The following is a 17,680-nucleotide window of genomic DNA, read 5'->3' as shown; positions in this document are numbered from 1 at the left end:
ATATATATATAGTAAAATATAAATAGTAGTATATAATAGTATATTTATGTATTTATTACACACTAGTGCAGTTCATTCAATTACTTGTTTTGAGTATTTTCAAATAAATGATGTTTTTTTTTTTTTTTATTTAGAAGCTTTGTAGTACTTGATATCTCAGGGTTAATATTTAGATCATGATTTTTGGTCTTTTTTTAAAGAGCTCCTTAGTATTGCATCTGTGTACATAGACATAGTTTGAGGCAGCCAAGTACAAAACAAGAAACACAAGGAAATCAGCTTTAAACATGCATTTCCTGTCAGTCACTTGCTTTGATTTTGAACTGACTGAGGACAATAAAATACAAAGCTGCTACCCTCAGCCCAGCGTTAACAGGAAAACAGCGCACATGAGGGAATGTTACAGACATTCCAGTCGAATCCAAGAGTTTTAACGGATGACAACACAAGAGGCATAAACAAGGAATTCATAATACACATTTTATTAAGTACTGCATAAAAGAATCATACAGCAGTGTTTTCCACAAAGTTGTGTCAAAATAAAAAAAATTCTCAGAGTTGACTTGCACACATTTCATTAGCTCACACTCACACGCGTAGTATCTCATCTGTCGAAGCTGCCACCTATTAATTGGCCATCCCTTTTCCCCGACAACATTTGTCAGCTGCCATCTGTCTGTCTGAGTTCACCCCCCTCCATGTTTTCGTCTCCCCCCAAAACACCCACCTCCCCCCTTGAAAGTCTTTAATCAAGCTGCAACACTTCTTCTCAAATAAGGCTCCCATCCCTCCCTCCCCTATCTTGACAGTTTAGATAAGACAGACTCTTCACCAGGGTTCTTATCTCTGCCCCTTATGAACAAGTGCTTAATGGACAAAAAATAAACAAGGCAGTAAGGAGCATGGTTAAATGCACTAATACAGTTTCAAAATTAAAGAGTTCATAAATTGCTCTCAAACCCTTCCGTGGGCCACCCACCACCCTGCAGCTCCAAAGTAACAGCCAAGTCTATGAAGCTCAATCTCCAGATGCAACTCTGGGGCCGCAAGAGAGGCAGAGGGAAGCAGAAAAGCCCTCGCTCGTTCTGCTCAATGTACATTCAACTCTGTCCCGCACGTCTGGAGTGCAGCTGTCGGAAGGGGGTCTGCTTTTCAGAAGCTGCTTGTGGTCTCAGAGACACCAGGACAAACAGACTGCATCAAGTTCTTCAGAACCAAAACGTTCTCCTTTATATTTCACAGAGTACCAGCGTGTAGTGCCTAGACAGGGTAAGCTGGTTCCTCAAGTTCCACAGTCAGATACAAAAGGAAAGTCTTCTTGACCCCAACAAACAGAGTTACCTTTGAGTTCTTGTGAAGGATTTAACAGTTTGAGGGAAGTTGCTGACTTTTACCCCATTTCTGTGTCACTCTTCCACCCATCTCCTCACACTTTAGTAGCCAGCGACTGGGCCTCGGTCTTCTGTGAAGAAAGGGAGCTGGCGGGGCTGGCGTGAAGGGCTTTCTTCAGGTTGAGGAGGCAGAGGCACTGCGAGCGGAAGCGGAGGTCAAAGAAGGCGTAGAGGAGTGGGTTGAGGCAGCTGTTGACGTACGCCAGGCAGGTTGCGTAGGGATGGGCCAACAACAGGAGGTTCAGGAAGGTGCAGGAGTCAGGTGCTAGGTTCAGGTAGGAGAGGGCATCCATGGTCTTCACAACATGGAAGGGCATCCAGCACGCAGCAAACACCACTACCAGTGTGGTAATGATCTTCAGCAGGCGACGTTTGCGCTGGTCCTCCTTGCGCAGGCTGTTGAAGTGACGTGTGACGGTGCAGCCGATGAATCCATAGCACACCATCATGGCCAGAAGGGGGATCAGGAAGCCAAGAGCCGTGGAAGAGATGCTGAGGCCTGCAATCCAAAAGGACTCCTGGCCCTTTTTGCTCACCAGGCTGAAGTCCATGGCGCAGGAGGTGCGGTTGGTCTCGGCGTCATACACCGTTGTGCGGAACAGCAGGGTGGGTGCAGCCAGCACACCTGAGAGAAGCCAGATGGTGGCCAGCGAGGCCCGCATGTGCCCTCTGGTCCGCAGCTGTGTGCTGGTGAGGGAGTGCACGATGGCCATGTAGCGGTCCAAGCTCAGGCAGGTGAGGCAGAAGACACTGGCGTACATGTTGAGCAACACCACGTAGCTGCTGATCTTGCAGAGAGCCACGCCGAAGGGCCAGTGGTATCCCAGGGCAGTGTAGACGGCCCACAGAGGCAGAGTCACCACAAAGGTCAGGTCAGCAAGAGCCAGGTTTCCAATGTAGACGTCCGCAGCTCTCCTCTTGGACTGGGCCCGCCACACAGTGAAGATGACCACACCGTTGCCAGTGAGGCCCAGGATGAAGATGAGCATGTAGAGCACAGGAATCAGGGAATATGATGGTTCCCACTCATCAAAGTCACACATTGAGTTGTTCACTGCCTCATCGTAGTAATCGCCGTAGTCAGAAGTCATGTTGTCCATGGCATCCATTCCTCCAAAAATCTTTAAGTGTTTGAAGTATCAGTTGACAAGAGATCTAAATAATCACAGAGAAGTTGCTTGTGATGTGTTCAGGTCAGAATGTACTTTCAGCTGGACAAACAGTGGCTTTTAAACCCTCAGGATCTCACACTCCCCTCCCCTCACCCCTGACCCCTCCCCTCTACCCCAGTGACCCCTCCCTTTACCCTCACTGCAGCCTCCACTGCTCCTCCACAGGAAAACCCACAGGATTAGTGAACGGAATATAAAAATAACAAGTAAATAAAAATATTTACAGGCAGAACTACTGAGAAACAGCATGTACATTCAAGATTCAAGATAGTGGTACATCACTGCCATAAATAATGCTGCAAAAGAAGAGGTTTAACTTGATAGAGTTTTGCAGGGTTTTTTTTAAATATAGGCTATTTATCGCGAATAAATATCCTACTACTGCGATGATACGTTTTTATCGACATTTTCACGAGTTTCACTAGTTTTAAAATTAAACACAAAACTTTTCTATCCGTCGTGACATGTCAGGACCTGTGTTTTTGCCCTGTACGGATTAATTGATATTTTAATGGACGAATGTGAAAGTGTGAACAACAGTCTATTAGTTGGACGATTCGAGGGCTCTAATTTCCATTCCAATGCGTTTGACATGCTGCAGACACGGACTTGCCCGAGCAAGATCACATATGTCCTAATCCGAGAACATATAGTGCAGCATCAATAATGCGTGTAAAACCTATTTGTGAATACGACGATTCAGTTCTTAACGCCGTTTTCAGTCTGAAATTTACGTGCCGTATAACTTATTTTAGGATGAAATGCTTAACCTCCGCGTTTTCTCTCGTTTTCATTTGTCTTACAGTCCTCCGATTTCACTTATAAGTAACATTTATAGTAATTGTAATCAAATAACATGCTAATGTAAAAGTAATAAATGCAATAATAAAAACAACATCAGATGTTGAACTAGCAGCAATGTCACGCCACAGTGCAAAAAAGTAAAACAATTGGATAAAATATATATTTTATCCAATTGTTTTTATTTTAATCACAATGCATACTTATTTGTACTTAACATACTTGACATTCTCAAGCAACTGTAAAAGAGTTCCAGAAAATAAGTCAGATAATTGTTACAGAATTTAAAATAGCATCCCACCCACTTCGTGTCTGAATGCAATTTAGTATTCAGTGTTGCACAAGTATTTAGTGAAATATAAACAGCGTTTTAAAAAGATACTGCAAGGGAAAAAAGAACAATTTAAGTTTATAGTCAAGAGTAGAAATGGATCTACTTGAACATTAGTTTAAAATACTGTAAATTACAAAGATAATAGCAGAGAGGTGAGGTTTATTTCACAGAGTAAATCCCACTGTAAATGGCACATATCAGAGCATTTGGCTCAGCAGTATTACTGTCTCAGAGTGAAGTAGCAGACGGGAGGTTTCACTCGGCACCCTTCTTCGTCTCTCAGCGATGAGGCGTCAGTGGCGCCGAGGACCTGACCCGCTCAGACACAACTATCCCTCCCTGACCCCATCCTACACACACACACACACACACACACACACGCACGCACTGGCTAGGCCCAGGATGGAAGCCAGCAGTGTTTGTAAGTTCAAGTGTTGTGACATCATTAAAATGGCTCAACATGTGCTTTAGTTTGAGTTTGCTGGCTGTTGGAATCTCTAAAACTCCCTCTAAACATCCTGAACAGGGCACACACACTTTTCAGTAGGTCTGAGCATCAATTAAATGGAGATTTAAACATGCCCCATGACAGAATCTCCCCACAGTTTATTTTTATATATTCTTCATTGAAATGAGCGCGGCTAAAAAACTAGAACTGTGTTATCTGAAGCTAAATCACAGATCATGCGCTCCCCCCTCCAAATACACACATCACAGGTGGCATTGGACTTATCTCCACTTGATTTTAACAGGATAGATATGATAATGGGACAAATGGTACAAGATAGATATGCAAATGCCTGACAAAAGCAATTGGGGGTCCAACAACTGCCAAACTGTTTATTCCTTGGCAATTAAATTTATTTCCGTAGGTCTCAAATGACCTCTTTCCAAAATAAAGTATCTTATATCCGTTTCTAAATGGTGCAGTGTTGTTTAAATGTTAAATGATGGGACCGAAACTGCTATTAAGATCTGTGGGCTTCACACACGACAGAGTTTGATGTGGTATTTGCATGCACACACCATACATGGAATGAACCGCAAGCGCAGTATTAGACCACACACACAAACACACACACACACACACACACAGACACACACACACAGGGAAAGAGTACAAGTGACAGAGCTGCCCAAGCAGCTGGATTCAGAGCAGCCTCTTTGATCCGTTGTGTCCGACCTTGGCCATGGATAATAACTGACTCGGTTTTTCAGAAGTTAACCGACTAAATGTGCACCGCAAATGAACTTCTTAATAAGAACAAATGTGTACAAGGCATCTGTGTGAGGGCCACAAGGGATTTAGGAGGGTAAGTATATGTTTTAAACAACTGAGAAAACACATAGACCTCCTGACAGAGGAGAACAATTGTGCTTATTTACTTTTCAACCAAATTAAATCTTAACGAAACAGCAGTTGTCGACCATCAGCAATCGTAGAATAGTTTTTCCTTGAAATAAATGTATTTATTTAAATGAATGAATGCTAGGGAAAGAAGTATATTTGGGCAGAGTTTGCAACAAACTGCATATGTTAACATGGTGTCATTTTATTTTCTCAAAATGCATACTTATTGGGTCCTTTTTTTAAGTTAATTATTTTTTATTATACTTTATTTGGTTTAAGAAACAAACAAAAAAACTCAACACTTTACTGCTTACATGACTATAAAAGAAACATAAATATGATAACAGTAATATATTTATAATGAGAAAGACTTGATTATAATATTGAATTTAGTACAAGAAGTCCGAATTTAACTATGGTAACGCTGCCTTAATATCATTGTAAAAAACAATGATATTAAGTCACTGTATCTCAAACTAGCACAATTGAGAATGATGCTTATGAACATTTATGAATAATTTTCATGTTTATATTATTAATGATTAAATAATTATTTTAACTGCCAGAAATGAATTTATATTTAATGAATAAAAAAACATAAAAATCAAGTCTTCAGCTACTATATATTTTAAGTTCATTACATATTTTAAAGATTCAAAAGTTATACAAAAAAACAAATGATAGACAGATAGTTAGATTGATTGATATTTTTCTTTTTTCAGGCCAAGGTTGGAATCTTTTATTTTTATTTAGTTAGTTAGTTAGACACAGTTTGTGTTTTAAAAGTAGACCTAGTGTTATAATTACTCCCAATCTCACAAGCGAAGTCTTGGGTGTCACCAGTAACAATGTCGTCCATATTAACCTTTAACAAACAATTAATAAATAAAAAGAGGTAAAAGGGCACCATAACTTTCTGGATATCCAAAACCCTTTAAACCTCCTTCCTGGGATGGAATCAGCAAAGTGCTTTTACACTCTTACAAATAAAGGTCCAAAAGGGTATTTCGTAGCGGTGCAATAGAAGAACTATTTTCAGTTCCCCGAAGTACCTTTCAGAGAACATAAAAGAACCACTTTTTTCTTAGTGTGAAGAACATTCTAATAATCTAATGAACCTATAAAGAACCTTTTGTGGAATGGAAAGGTTCCATGGAGGTTCTTCACTGAATCTTATGCCAATAAAAAAAAGAGTGTTGTTTGATAATTGTGAATGTTTGTGTCTGTCTCACTCACCATATGACTGGCTTGATAAACCGAGTGTGAGGAGGTTCTCAGTCTGTTTGATGTGTGAGTGTGACCCCCTGTGTCACATGACAACTGCGTCTCTCAGGTGTTGATATGCTCTGAACAGCATCTCTGGCATCACACACAAGCTAAAGCGAAAGAACAATGAGGAGCTTAGAAAAGAGCTTAATTGATTTGGCTGTTGATTCTTAATATTAAAATTTGAGTGATACCATATAGAGGCATTTGTAAATGCGTAATCTTTTGCTCTTCACATGGAAAGGTGTGGCGGTCTTTTACGGCACCCCACCCGTGCTTCATTGACTGATTCTTACAAGAGTTTTCGACTCATTGACACCAAGTCGCTGAGCACCAGGGACGGGACAATGAACGAGTTCACACCTAGGGGCTGTCGCATGGCCTCCTCTATTCACCCATTGAGCACACTTTCCTTGAGCCTGGCAGTGTATTGAAGGTGTGGGTGTTTGTTTTACATAAGTTTCAGTTACAGTTTCTAGTCAGAATCTGAAATGTGATTATCATGGGCTTGATTAAAAAAAAAAAAAAAAAAAATTGATTGCAGGATCAAGAGTGTGGACAACATCCTCATGGTCTTCCTGGAGACAACAAGGAAGCTAATTAAATGGGCCAAACATCCCAGGTTACTCAAGCCTCCTTCCTGTCTCTCTTGTCCTGCCATGACCCAGATAGCTATTTAAGTGGTCACTATTTTTTAAAATAACTATTAGTCGGGTTCCGGAAGTAAAAATCCCATTCATTTTCTTCATAGGGAAATTGATTTTTAACAATAACCCAAACTGTTAAAGACAGATCTGCTATACGAGATTTGATTATGGATAGTATATATAGGCCTACTAGCCATTAACAATCCTTGTAGCTCATAGTAGATCTGTCAGCATCTGAAATACACAATTCATTTTAGAGTTACAGTGCGTATCTCTTCCATTTGTTTATGTAAAAACAATTATGTTTATGAAGGAAAAAGTGGTCTAAAGTTATGGGATAGCTTTCATGTTTTTTTGTGACTGAGTATGTTTGAAGTAATAATTTTTAAAAAATTCTAACAGTCTAATCTAACATTTTGATCATAAATTCAATATCTCTATTACTTTGTGGAGAAGAGAAAATGAGTATCCTTTACTGAACAGAGGTGGTCACACGTGTTCTCTAAAAAGAGAAAAACACATGATTGGCAGGAAACCAGCTACAATTTTTAAAGGTCAAATCTACAGATATTTTAAGAAAGAAATCATTTACCCGTTGAGGGTGTGTTGACAGTCTGTGTAATTGAATGGCTGAGCTCCAGAAAACCAGTAATGAGGTGGCTTTGACAGTTACAGATTTGAAAAAAGGCGGGAATAAAGAATCCTAAACTCTAACACAAAGAACCATTTCAGGGTTCTTCAGGACTATACAGTTCTAAATAGAACTGTTATTATGTGTAAAGAACTTTTAAAGAACCTTTTTTATTTTTTAGAGTGCACAACATTAATTTCTGGTGAGAAAACTACATTACCCATGATTCTCCCAAACTACTTAAATATTTGTATGTATACACAATACAATGCTTTATGATATTGCAGTTCTTCCCTTCATTAAAGCCATTAAGTACACAGTTATAATGGGGTTTTTCTTTTTTGTAAAATATACATTGTGGTAAACATAACTTGACTATATGCTACTTTGACATTTTGTTCTACAGCATAAATTACACACACACCCATAGCAAAAATGCAAATTTTGAAGCAGTTATGTTAATTTTTAAAAACTTATGTTTTTAATAAGTAGCCTAACTAGATAAGAATGTTTGGGGTGTGAGTGTGTGCAGTGTATGTTGAAGAACAAAACGTCAAGTTATGTTTACCACAAGCTTTATTTAACTCATAAATTGAAAACCACTTTTAAAAAACTCATAGGAAAATATTGAAGGAACAACCGGCGAATTAGACTTCCGGGTTCTTATGTCATCCCTGCACCACTCTATTGTCTGATTTTCAAACACTTTTTGCTTCAAATCAAAGTTTGTAATATAGTGATTCACCTAGTAGCTGGTTGGTTTGGTTCATGACTAATAACTAATGATGTTTTCTTTTGTTTTTTTTTTTAAATGGGGAAAATGAGTGGAAAAAATACTTCAGGCTATTAGAACTCACTATAACAACATTAAAAACAGACACATTTACACAAAATACAGCTGACACAACTGAAAATGAACAGCATGCTAATTTCTATAACTGAGCCAAAAACAGTGATGAACTGAAGCAATGAACTAAATGTCTTGATTTAAACAAGACAAACTGCCACAAGGAATTCTGTGTAAGGACTCAAAGAATTAGTGAATCATTTTTTAAAACTGTTCGAATAAATCAATTCACTAAATGAATCAGAGAGAAAAAGGACAGTCTAAGTGCTGTAAAGTGTACAACACAAGTATGTGGAAAAAATATTGCAATGTAGCATTTTGTCAGGTTACGCAGCTACTTACAACTAATGCTGGATTGTTTCAACCCATGTTTGGGTCAAATATGGACAAACCCAACCACTGTGTTTAAAATTTTAATTAAAAAATTTAAACCAATGGTTGGGTTTGTCCATATTTGACCCAAACAGCGCAGCCTTTTTTCGAGTGTTTCTTAAAACAGAGTCATGCTACTGGAAAATATAGTTGTGTGACAACAACTTCTTTCAAACACATGAGTTCCCTGATATCATAAGTTCATGGAGTTTATCTTTCCTAGGGAGTTGGTGTGATTCAGTGTTTTCTTTCCTAAGAAGCTTCATTTGTTGGCATTTTATCTGCGACTGGTGAGTTTCCTTGCCATGTTTGGGTTGAATATCTAAATAAGCATTTGCCCCGCTGCTCTGTGCATCTCTATGTAACGACCTGTTGAAAACATCGGATGCTAATCAGGCACATGTAACACCAACACGTTTCAGCTTCCGCACTAGACGCTTCAAGGCGGCTGGCCTTCTTTCCACATGTTCCCCGGTAGTGCTGATTTACAGACCAGCCAGTACATGCTATTGTACGGCCCAATTAAATGAGTTGAAAGATGAGATCCGTATGTACGCCTCTGGTGTTGTTAGCAGTTAGCGGCTAGCAGTTGGCTGTGTTTACTTAACTCTCTCTTATCTCCTGCCCCCAGAGAGCGGCGGTGTCATGGATCTCTCAAGAAAGCAGAGTGTCTTTTGTCCTTGCAGTGTATCTCTATGGCTTGGTTTCCTCTCTTGTCGTTCCATGAGCAAAAGCAACATGCTGCATGAAAGTGTAGGAAGTTAGCACTCAGGCTTGAGCTTTGATTTAATCACAGCCTGTTTTAAAATTAGACATTTGCATTGAAGTGCGTTCAAACGTGTGGCGTCTCAATTTTTGCCCTCTTAATGGCTCAAGTGAAACTCTTGATGGCCGAACACAGGCTTTAACAGGAAATCTTGAGTAGGCCTACTGCATGTTGCGACTCTGACTGATGTAAACGTGTCTGGACTGTGTTTGTGGGGGACTCCTAGTTTGGACATTTGACCTGAGAAATCATTCTTTTAATGCTCTTTTGTGATGGCTATTGTTTGGAAGAGGAAAGGTTGCTTCTGATGTAAATATCTGGCACATATCAAGAGGGATGACCTCATCTATTGTTGCTACACTAAATTTGAGGGTCATTCCAGCAAACAGCCCTGCAAAGTATCAGTAGTCATTTACCATTACTAATCCTAAATAATAAACCTAAACACTAAAGTAGTTTATTATTTCAAACCCATCACAATATGTTTGGATTTCATATACTTACAATAGCATTCAAAATGCTGGGATGTTTGGGATCAGTAAGAGTTTTTTAAAGGCACATTAGATTTTTATTTCAAATAAATGCTGTTCTTTTGAACTTTCTATTCATCAAATAATCCTAATATATATATATATATATATATATATATATATATATATATATATATATATTAAGCAGCACAACTGTTTTCAACATTGATAATAATCAGAAATGTTTATTGAGCAGCAAATCAGCATATTAGAATGATTTCTGAAGGATCATGTGACACTGAAGACTGGAGTAATGATGCTGAAAATTCAGCTTTGATCACAAGAATAAATTACGTTTTAAAATATATTCACATAGAAAACAGTTATTTGAAATTGTAATGATATTTCACAATATTACTGTTGTTAATGCATTTTTGATCAAATAAATGCAGCCCTGGTGAGCAGAAGAGAAAAAACATTTTAAAAAAAAAAGAACTGTGGCAGTCTCATTTGAGTCTCATATCATCTCATTGAGTTTGGGAATTTAGTATATAAAAATAAATATTGATAACCTGTAACATTTTGCTTTTAAAACTTCATCTGGAATATGTTACTAGTTGATGGTAAATTAATGGCCTAAAAAAGCAAATTGCACCACTCGATATTCCAAATTTTTGACAAAAAAAAAGAAAAAAGATCACAATGATTTTTCCTATATCATTGTTTAACTGTAAGTTTAAGCATAATTAAATTCTCATAAAAACCGTAAGAGGAAATGTATCTAAGTTTGAACCATGTGGTCAAATATGTTTCTAATGTCTTCAGAAAGATAAATACATAATGGAGATGAACAGACAAATTTCATTTTAGAAAAAAAAAAACATTATAGATAATGAAAAAATGCTGTTTATTTTCAGTAAAACCAAAATGTATTCATTTAATTAAATTAATTAATGTTAAATTAATAATTTTCTTTTTTCCCCTCCAGATAACCCATTAAAATGTAACGAATTGTGACATGCAAATTGTCTGACATTCAAATAGAATCTGATTAACATTATCCTGTTTCTTGTATTAGAACACGCTTGGCACACAAATGCCACTGTTTCCTGAGAATGAGCCCTGAAATAGCTCTTTAAACACAAAGGTACTTGGCACACACACAAAAAAAAAAAAAAAAAAAAAACAGGCACAAGTTTCCACAGCAGTAATATTCATTTAGACACTGTACATCACAATGTCTCCCGAGACACTCAGAGAATAAGTCTGACCAGTGCGGGTTACGCTGGCGATCACGGCAGCACAAAGCAGACACAGAGACTTATGGGTTTTGACAGGAAAGGGCCAGCCAGGATGTGCCTCCGTTTGTGTTGGCCCTCTGAGACTGGAGGACAGTCTTGTTTTGTAAGCTGCAAGTCTTCAGATTATTGATAAAGCTCTTCCTGAACCAGTAACTGTGGAAGGGGAAAATGGGCTGGACTGAGCTGGTGGGGAAAGAGTTGAATTAAGAAGAGCATGTTGCTAAGCTAACTGTGTGATTTTCTAATTATGGCACACTCAAATAAAAAAGTAAAATAAGGTGTACTATACATTTTGGTCAGGAAAGCCTTGTCCAAATAACCACACTTGCGGTCTTTGCACTTAACCACTTGTCAACTTACATGACGTATTTCCTGTATTTGGCCCAAGTGTTCAAGTCGGCATGTTCTGGAGGATTATGATAGGGTTTGGTGAAAAACAAACCAAAATTTAATGTATTATTTAACAAAATACTTGACCTTACCTCACCTGTTGGTTTTCTGTGCTGCATGACATTTGTGAGACTCTATTAGCCACGCAGTTCACTCCATCTCACCTAGAAAAAGCACTCAAGTTGTGAGTAATCTAGATTATCAAAAATGCTACATGAAATACAATACATGTGCCTTCTTCTCTGAGGTGAATATATCTGTTGTGTTTGTTGTAACAAGAAGGTTTCACATTCACATCATTCTGACTGTCATCTCCAAGTCTGGAGATATTCAACTCAGTGAAGAAAATACACAGATACTTTTTTTGCCGATTTCTAGGCATTGTCCTTCATGTCGTGTTTTTGTTAATCTAGATTACTCACAACTTGTGTGCTTTTTCTGGGTGAGTCGGAGTGAACTGCAGTGCTAATAGTCTCACAATTGTGCACGTCAAGCACAGAAGACCAATAGCTAAGGTCAGGATTAATTACCTCATTATTTTCATTTAAGGATAAACTATGCCTTTAAAAGGCAGCCTTCCTTTTGGACCTTAAATGCCTAAAAAAGCTGCTTTTAAAGGAACAGAGCCAAAGAATATTCAAAGAATATTGCAAAGAATAATCAACAGCATTTGTGGCATAAAATGTATTACCACAAAAAGAAATTTCAATTCAACCCTCTCCTTAAAAAATCAACTTTACTTACAATGCAAGTGATTGGTGCCAGTTTTGGAGGATTAAAAGGATTAGTTCACTTCAGAATTAAAATTTCCTGATCATTTTCTCACTCCCATGTACGGAAGAGGATTAGGGCCAAGCAATAATAAAAAAATAAAACCATCTCGAGATTAAAGTTGTTAAATTTCGAGAAAAAAGTCGAGATAAAATGTTGCGAATAAACTCGTTAAATTACGAGAAAAAACTCCTTAAATTTTGAGAAAAAAGTCGACATAAAATGTTGAGAATAAAGTCATTAAATTATGAGAAAAAAGTCATTAAATTACAAGAACAAATTCGTTAAATTACGAATTTGTTCTCATAATTTAACTACTTTTTTCTCGTAATTTAATGACTTTATTCTCATAATTTAATGAGTTTATTCTCAACGTTTTATCTTGACTTTTTTCTCGAAATTTAACGACATTTTTCTCATAATTTAATGAATTTGTTCTCGTAATTTAACGACTTTTTTCTCGTAATTTAACAATTTTTTTCTCATAATTTAACGAGTTTATTCTCAACATTTTATCTCAACCTTTTTCTCGAAATTTAACGAGTTTTTTCTTGAAATTTAACAACTTTAATCTCGAGATGGTTTTATTTTTTTATTATTGCTTGGAGTTGGAGGAAAAAATGAGTGTTTTGCCCTAGCACATTACTCGTGACTTTTTTAATATGATTACGTAATGCGTGGCGCATCGCAGAGCAGTGAAAGATGAGCATTTGTGGTTAAAAAAGAATGTAATTTTTATATATTTTTTTGGAAAATGACCGATCATTTTGCTAGATAAGATGCTTATTCCTCAGCTGGGATCATGTAGAGCCCTTTGCCTTTTGAAGCTGCATTGAAACTGCAATTTGGTCCTTCAACCTGTTACCTGTTCAACCTGGTAACTGTTGAAGTCCACTATATTGAGGAAAATCCTGGAACGTTTCCCTCAAAAACCTTAATTTCTTTTCAATTGAAGAAAGAAAGACATAAACATCTTGGATGATATGGGGGTGAGTAAATTATCAGGAAATTTTAATTCTGAAGTGAACTAATCCTTTAAAAGCAGAAATGAAGATAATTTCATACAAGCACTTGTGTACAAAAACTTGTGTATTATTTGAGCTGTAAAGTTCTTGTTTATGTCATTTTAACATTCATTTTAGGATTTATGGCTAAAACTCGATAAAACTTTATACAGAAAAGGTTAGAAAACCTTTTCCCCCCACTAAAATCATGTTTACACACATACTGTTAAAGGTGCCATAGAACATTTTTTTACAAGATGTAATATAAGTCTAAGGTGTCCCCTGAATGTGTCTGTGAAGTTTCAGCTCAAAATACCCCATAGATTTTTTAAATTAATTTTTTTAACTGCCTATTTTGAGGCATAATTAGAAATGCACTGATTCATGCTGCGACCCCTTTAAATCGCGTGCTCTTCGCCCCCTCCCAAGCTCTCGACTCTATTATTGCATAAACAAAGTTCACACAGCTAATATAACCCTCAAAATGGATCTTTACAAAGTGTTCGTCATGCAGCATGTCTAATCGTGTAAGTATTGTATTTATTTGGATGTTTACATTTGATTCTGAATGAGTTTGAGGCTATGCTCCATGGCTAACGGCTAATGCTACACTGTTGGAGAGATTTATAAAGAATGAAGTTGTGTTTATGAATTATACAGACTGCAAGTGTTTAAAAATGAAAATAGCGAAGGCTCTTGTCTCCGTGAATACAGTAAGAAACGATGGTAACTTTAACCACATTTAACAGTACATTAGCAAAATGCTAACGAAACATTTAGAAAGACAATTTACAAATATCACTAAAAATATCATGGATCATGTCAGTTATTATTGCTCCATCTGCCATTTTTCGCTGTTGTCCTTGCTTGCTTACCTAGTCTGATGATTCAGCTGTGCACAGATCCAGGCGTTAATACTGGCTGCCCTTGTCTAATGCCTTGAACATGAGCTGGCATATGCAAATATTGGGGTCATACATATTAATGATCCCGGCGGTTACGTAACAGTCAGTGTTATGTTGAGATTCGCCTGTTTTTCTGAGGTCTTTTAAACAAATGAGATTTATATAAGAAGGAGGAAACAATGGAGTTTGAGACTCACTGTATGTCATTTCCATGTACTGAACTCTTGTTATTCAACTAAGCCGAGGTAAATTCAATTTTCAATTCGATGGCACCTTTAATATCTTGTGGCTATACTATTTAAATAATGTGTATTTTAACATTTAAAAACTGGCCCCATTAAGTGCCTCACTCTAACCTAGATTTTTGCTTTTCCTAAAGAAAAGGAGGGATAAGTCAAAATGAACTTTTGTGGTAATCAACGTTATGCCACAAAAGCTGTCGATTGAACTTGTACTGAACTTAGAATAATCACCTTATCTTTACAGTTAGAAATCATAAATTCCGTGTATATTTTTAGCAACATTTTTACTAGATTAAGGGCCACATAACTCAACAGTATGAGAGCAGTATGTATCATTTATAGACTTAGATGTTCAACTCAGCTTAATCGAGCTTTGAAGAAAATGCAAATCAAACATGGCACGTGTCCTTACACACATATGCAATATACCATCCAAACAGTTCACATAATGAAGGTGGGGTTCACAGCAGCTGGAACACAATAAACCATTGTCCAAAAAAATCAGTCTCTTGCTTGCCATATGGTTTTGTAATCAATCTACACCAAAATGTGCTCTTAAGTGGCTTCCCATTGTGCACAACATCAGTGTCTACTCATCCATCCTACTCACTGTCAGGACACGGACACACATACACACACGGTCTCTGACACACAGATGTATGACATCATTGCCTCATTAGTACCCATTGTTCACTTCCAAACTCTAGAGGCACACGGAGAATGCAAGGTCTTTGCTTTTCAAAGTCTTTTTGCTTTTACAACCCTAACATTTTTAAAGGGATATTTTCACCCAAAAATGAAAGTTCTGTTATTATTTACACACCCTCATGTTGTTTATGAAACATAAATGTAAAAATATGAAGAATCATTTTTGTGAGATTCTTTTGAGATGTGGGTGTTGCAATCAAAATCACTTGCAGTGGATTGTAAGAAAGAGACGGGTTTAAAGGGTTAGTTCACCCAAAAATGAAAATTCTGTCATTTATTACTTACCCTCATGCCGTTCCACACCCGTAAGACCTTCGTTAATCTTCGGAACACAAATTAAGATATTTTAGTTGAGATCCGATGGCTCTGTGAGGCCTTCATAGGGAGCAATGACATTTCCTCTCTCAAGATCCATAAAGGTACTAAAAACATATTTAAATCAGTTCATGTGAGTACAGTGGTTCAATATTAATATTATAAAGCGGCAAGAATATTTTTGGAGCGCCAGAAAAACAAAATAACGACTTATTTAGTGATGGACGATTTCAAAACACTGCTTTATGAAGCATCGGAGCATAAATGAATCAGTGTATCGAATCATGATTCGGATCGCGTGTCAAACTGCCAACGGCTGAAATCACGTGACTTTGGCGCTCCGAACAGCAGATTTGATACACTGATTCATTTATGCTCCGATGCTTCATGAAGCAGTGTTTTGAAATCGACCATCACTAAATAAGTCATTATTTAGTTTTTTTTTGGTGCACCAAAAATATTCTCGCCGCTTTATAATATTTCTTTAATTACCTACCCTTGTGTCCTTCCACACCCATAAGACCTTCATTGATCTTCAGAACACAAATTAAGATATTTTTGATAAAATCTGATGGCTCAGTAAGGCTTCCATTGACAGCAAGTTGATTTACACTTTCAAATGCCCAGTAAGCTACTAAAGACATATTTAAAACAGATCATGTGACTACAGTGGTTCAACCTTAATGTTATGAAGTGACAAGAATATTTTTTGTGCACCAAAAGAAAAAAATAAATAACGACTTTATTCAACAATATCTAGTGATGGGTGATTTCAAAACACTGCTTCATGAAGCTTCGAAGCTTTACAAATCTTTTGTTTCGAATCAGTGGTTCGGAGCGTGTGTCAAACTGCCAAAGTCATGGGAACCATTGAAATTTCGAAACGTTTCAAAACACTTATGACGTAACGAAGTAAGTAAATAAGTTACCCACTTATACCCAGTTAAACACCATGTTTTGCCACAATCACCCCCCACTAATGAGTGTGTATCCTGTATCTGCATCCATGGCTTCCTTACTAAGGAGAGAGGGTTTCAGGGACGGGAAGATAGGAGACGGTAGGGACATGAAGCAACAATGGCAGGAAGACTGTCCAGATCAAATAGAGATTAAGGCAAAAACATTCCTCAAATAAACACTAAACACACTCCTTTAACACACTCAAACGGCTGAGAAAACCCCATGCCCTTTCATTTAGAAAGAGACTGAAAGTTCTTTATGTAAATAGGGGGAAATAAAAAGCAGGGCTGTTAATTTATCATATTTATTATTAATTAATTATAAAAAAAAAAAAAAAAAAAAAACTGTATAATGTCACAGAATTTGGCAATTTTTTTTGATGAATAATCAAGGATGTACACTTAACCTTCTGCTGCTGCTCACATGGTGGTCAAAAATGTCCTATTTTTTTTTATATTATTATTACTTAAATGAAATTAATGTACTATATTTTATCATTTTATGATACTAAATTATATTTATGCATTAGTTATAATCCATTTTTTCACTATTTGAGCATAGACCTGAAAATAAAATGTCCAGCTTAAACTGCCATAAATCTTGAATGCTTTAAAAGCAAAGACTTAAGTTTGGTCTCTTTTTAAAGAAGACATTTGGCAGATAAAGAAATCTAGTAATAAATCTAAACAAGTTGTGTTCCAAATCTGAGGTTGATATCTCAAAGAATGAGCTTTCAGTAAGATTTTGTTTGAGTGCAGTATCAAACATTTCCACTAGATGAAACTCACTTCCCATCCATTTCCAATATGCTCATTTTTGACCTTGAATAAAAATAATGTAACTATTTCTTTCAGGACCATTTAACCTTTTTGAATAACGTCCATGATTTTTGTGTGTGTGTGTGTGTGTGTGTGTGCACATAGCAAGTGCCTCAACCTTTTCCATGTTTCGTACCAGTCCGATGAAGTAAAAAGTTCTAAAAAAAAAAAAAAACATAATTTTTTTGGTCATAAAGGACCGAAGAGCACAGTTAATC

At 37.0% G+C, this 17,680-nt stretch overlaps 1 protein-coding gene across 1 annotated transcript; it reads right to left on the bottom strand.

Annotated features, from left to right (window-relative positions):
* Positions 1-466: 466 nt before the first annotated feature.
* aplnrb (apelin receptor b) lies at positions 467-2,613 on the bottom strand. The gene has a single exon (XM_048173728.1). The coding sequence runs from the start codon at positions 2,498-2,500 to the stop codon at positions 1,427-1,429; it is 1,074 nt and encodes a 357-aa protein (XP_048029685.1). The 5' UTR covers positions 2,501-2,613; the 3' UTR covers positions 467-1,426.
* Between the last annotated feature and the right edge of the window lie 15,067 nt (positions 2,614-17,680).

This window comes from Megalobrama amblycephala, linkage group LG2 (genome assembly GCF_018812025.1).
Source record: "Megalobrama amblycephala isolate DHTTF-2021 linkage group LG2, ASM1881202v1, whole genome shotgun sequence".
Classification (NCBI taxonomy): Eukaryota; Metazoa; Chordata; class Actinopteri; order Cypriniformes; family Xenocyprididae; genus Megalobrama; species Megalobrama amblycephala.
This window is presented reverse-complemented; position numbering and strand designations above follow the sequence as displayed.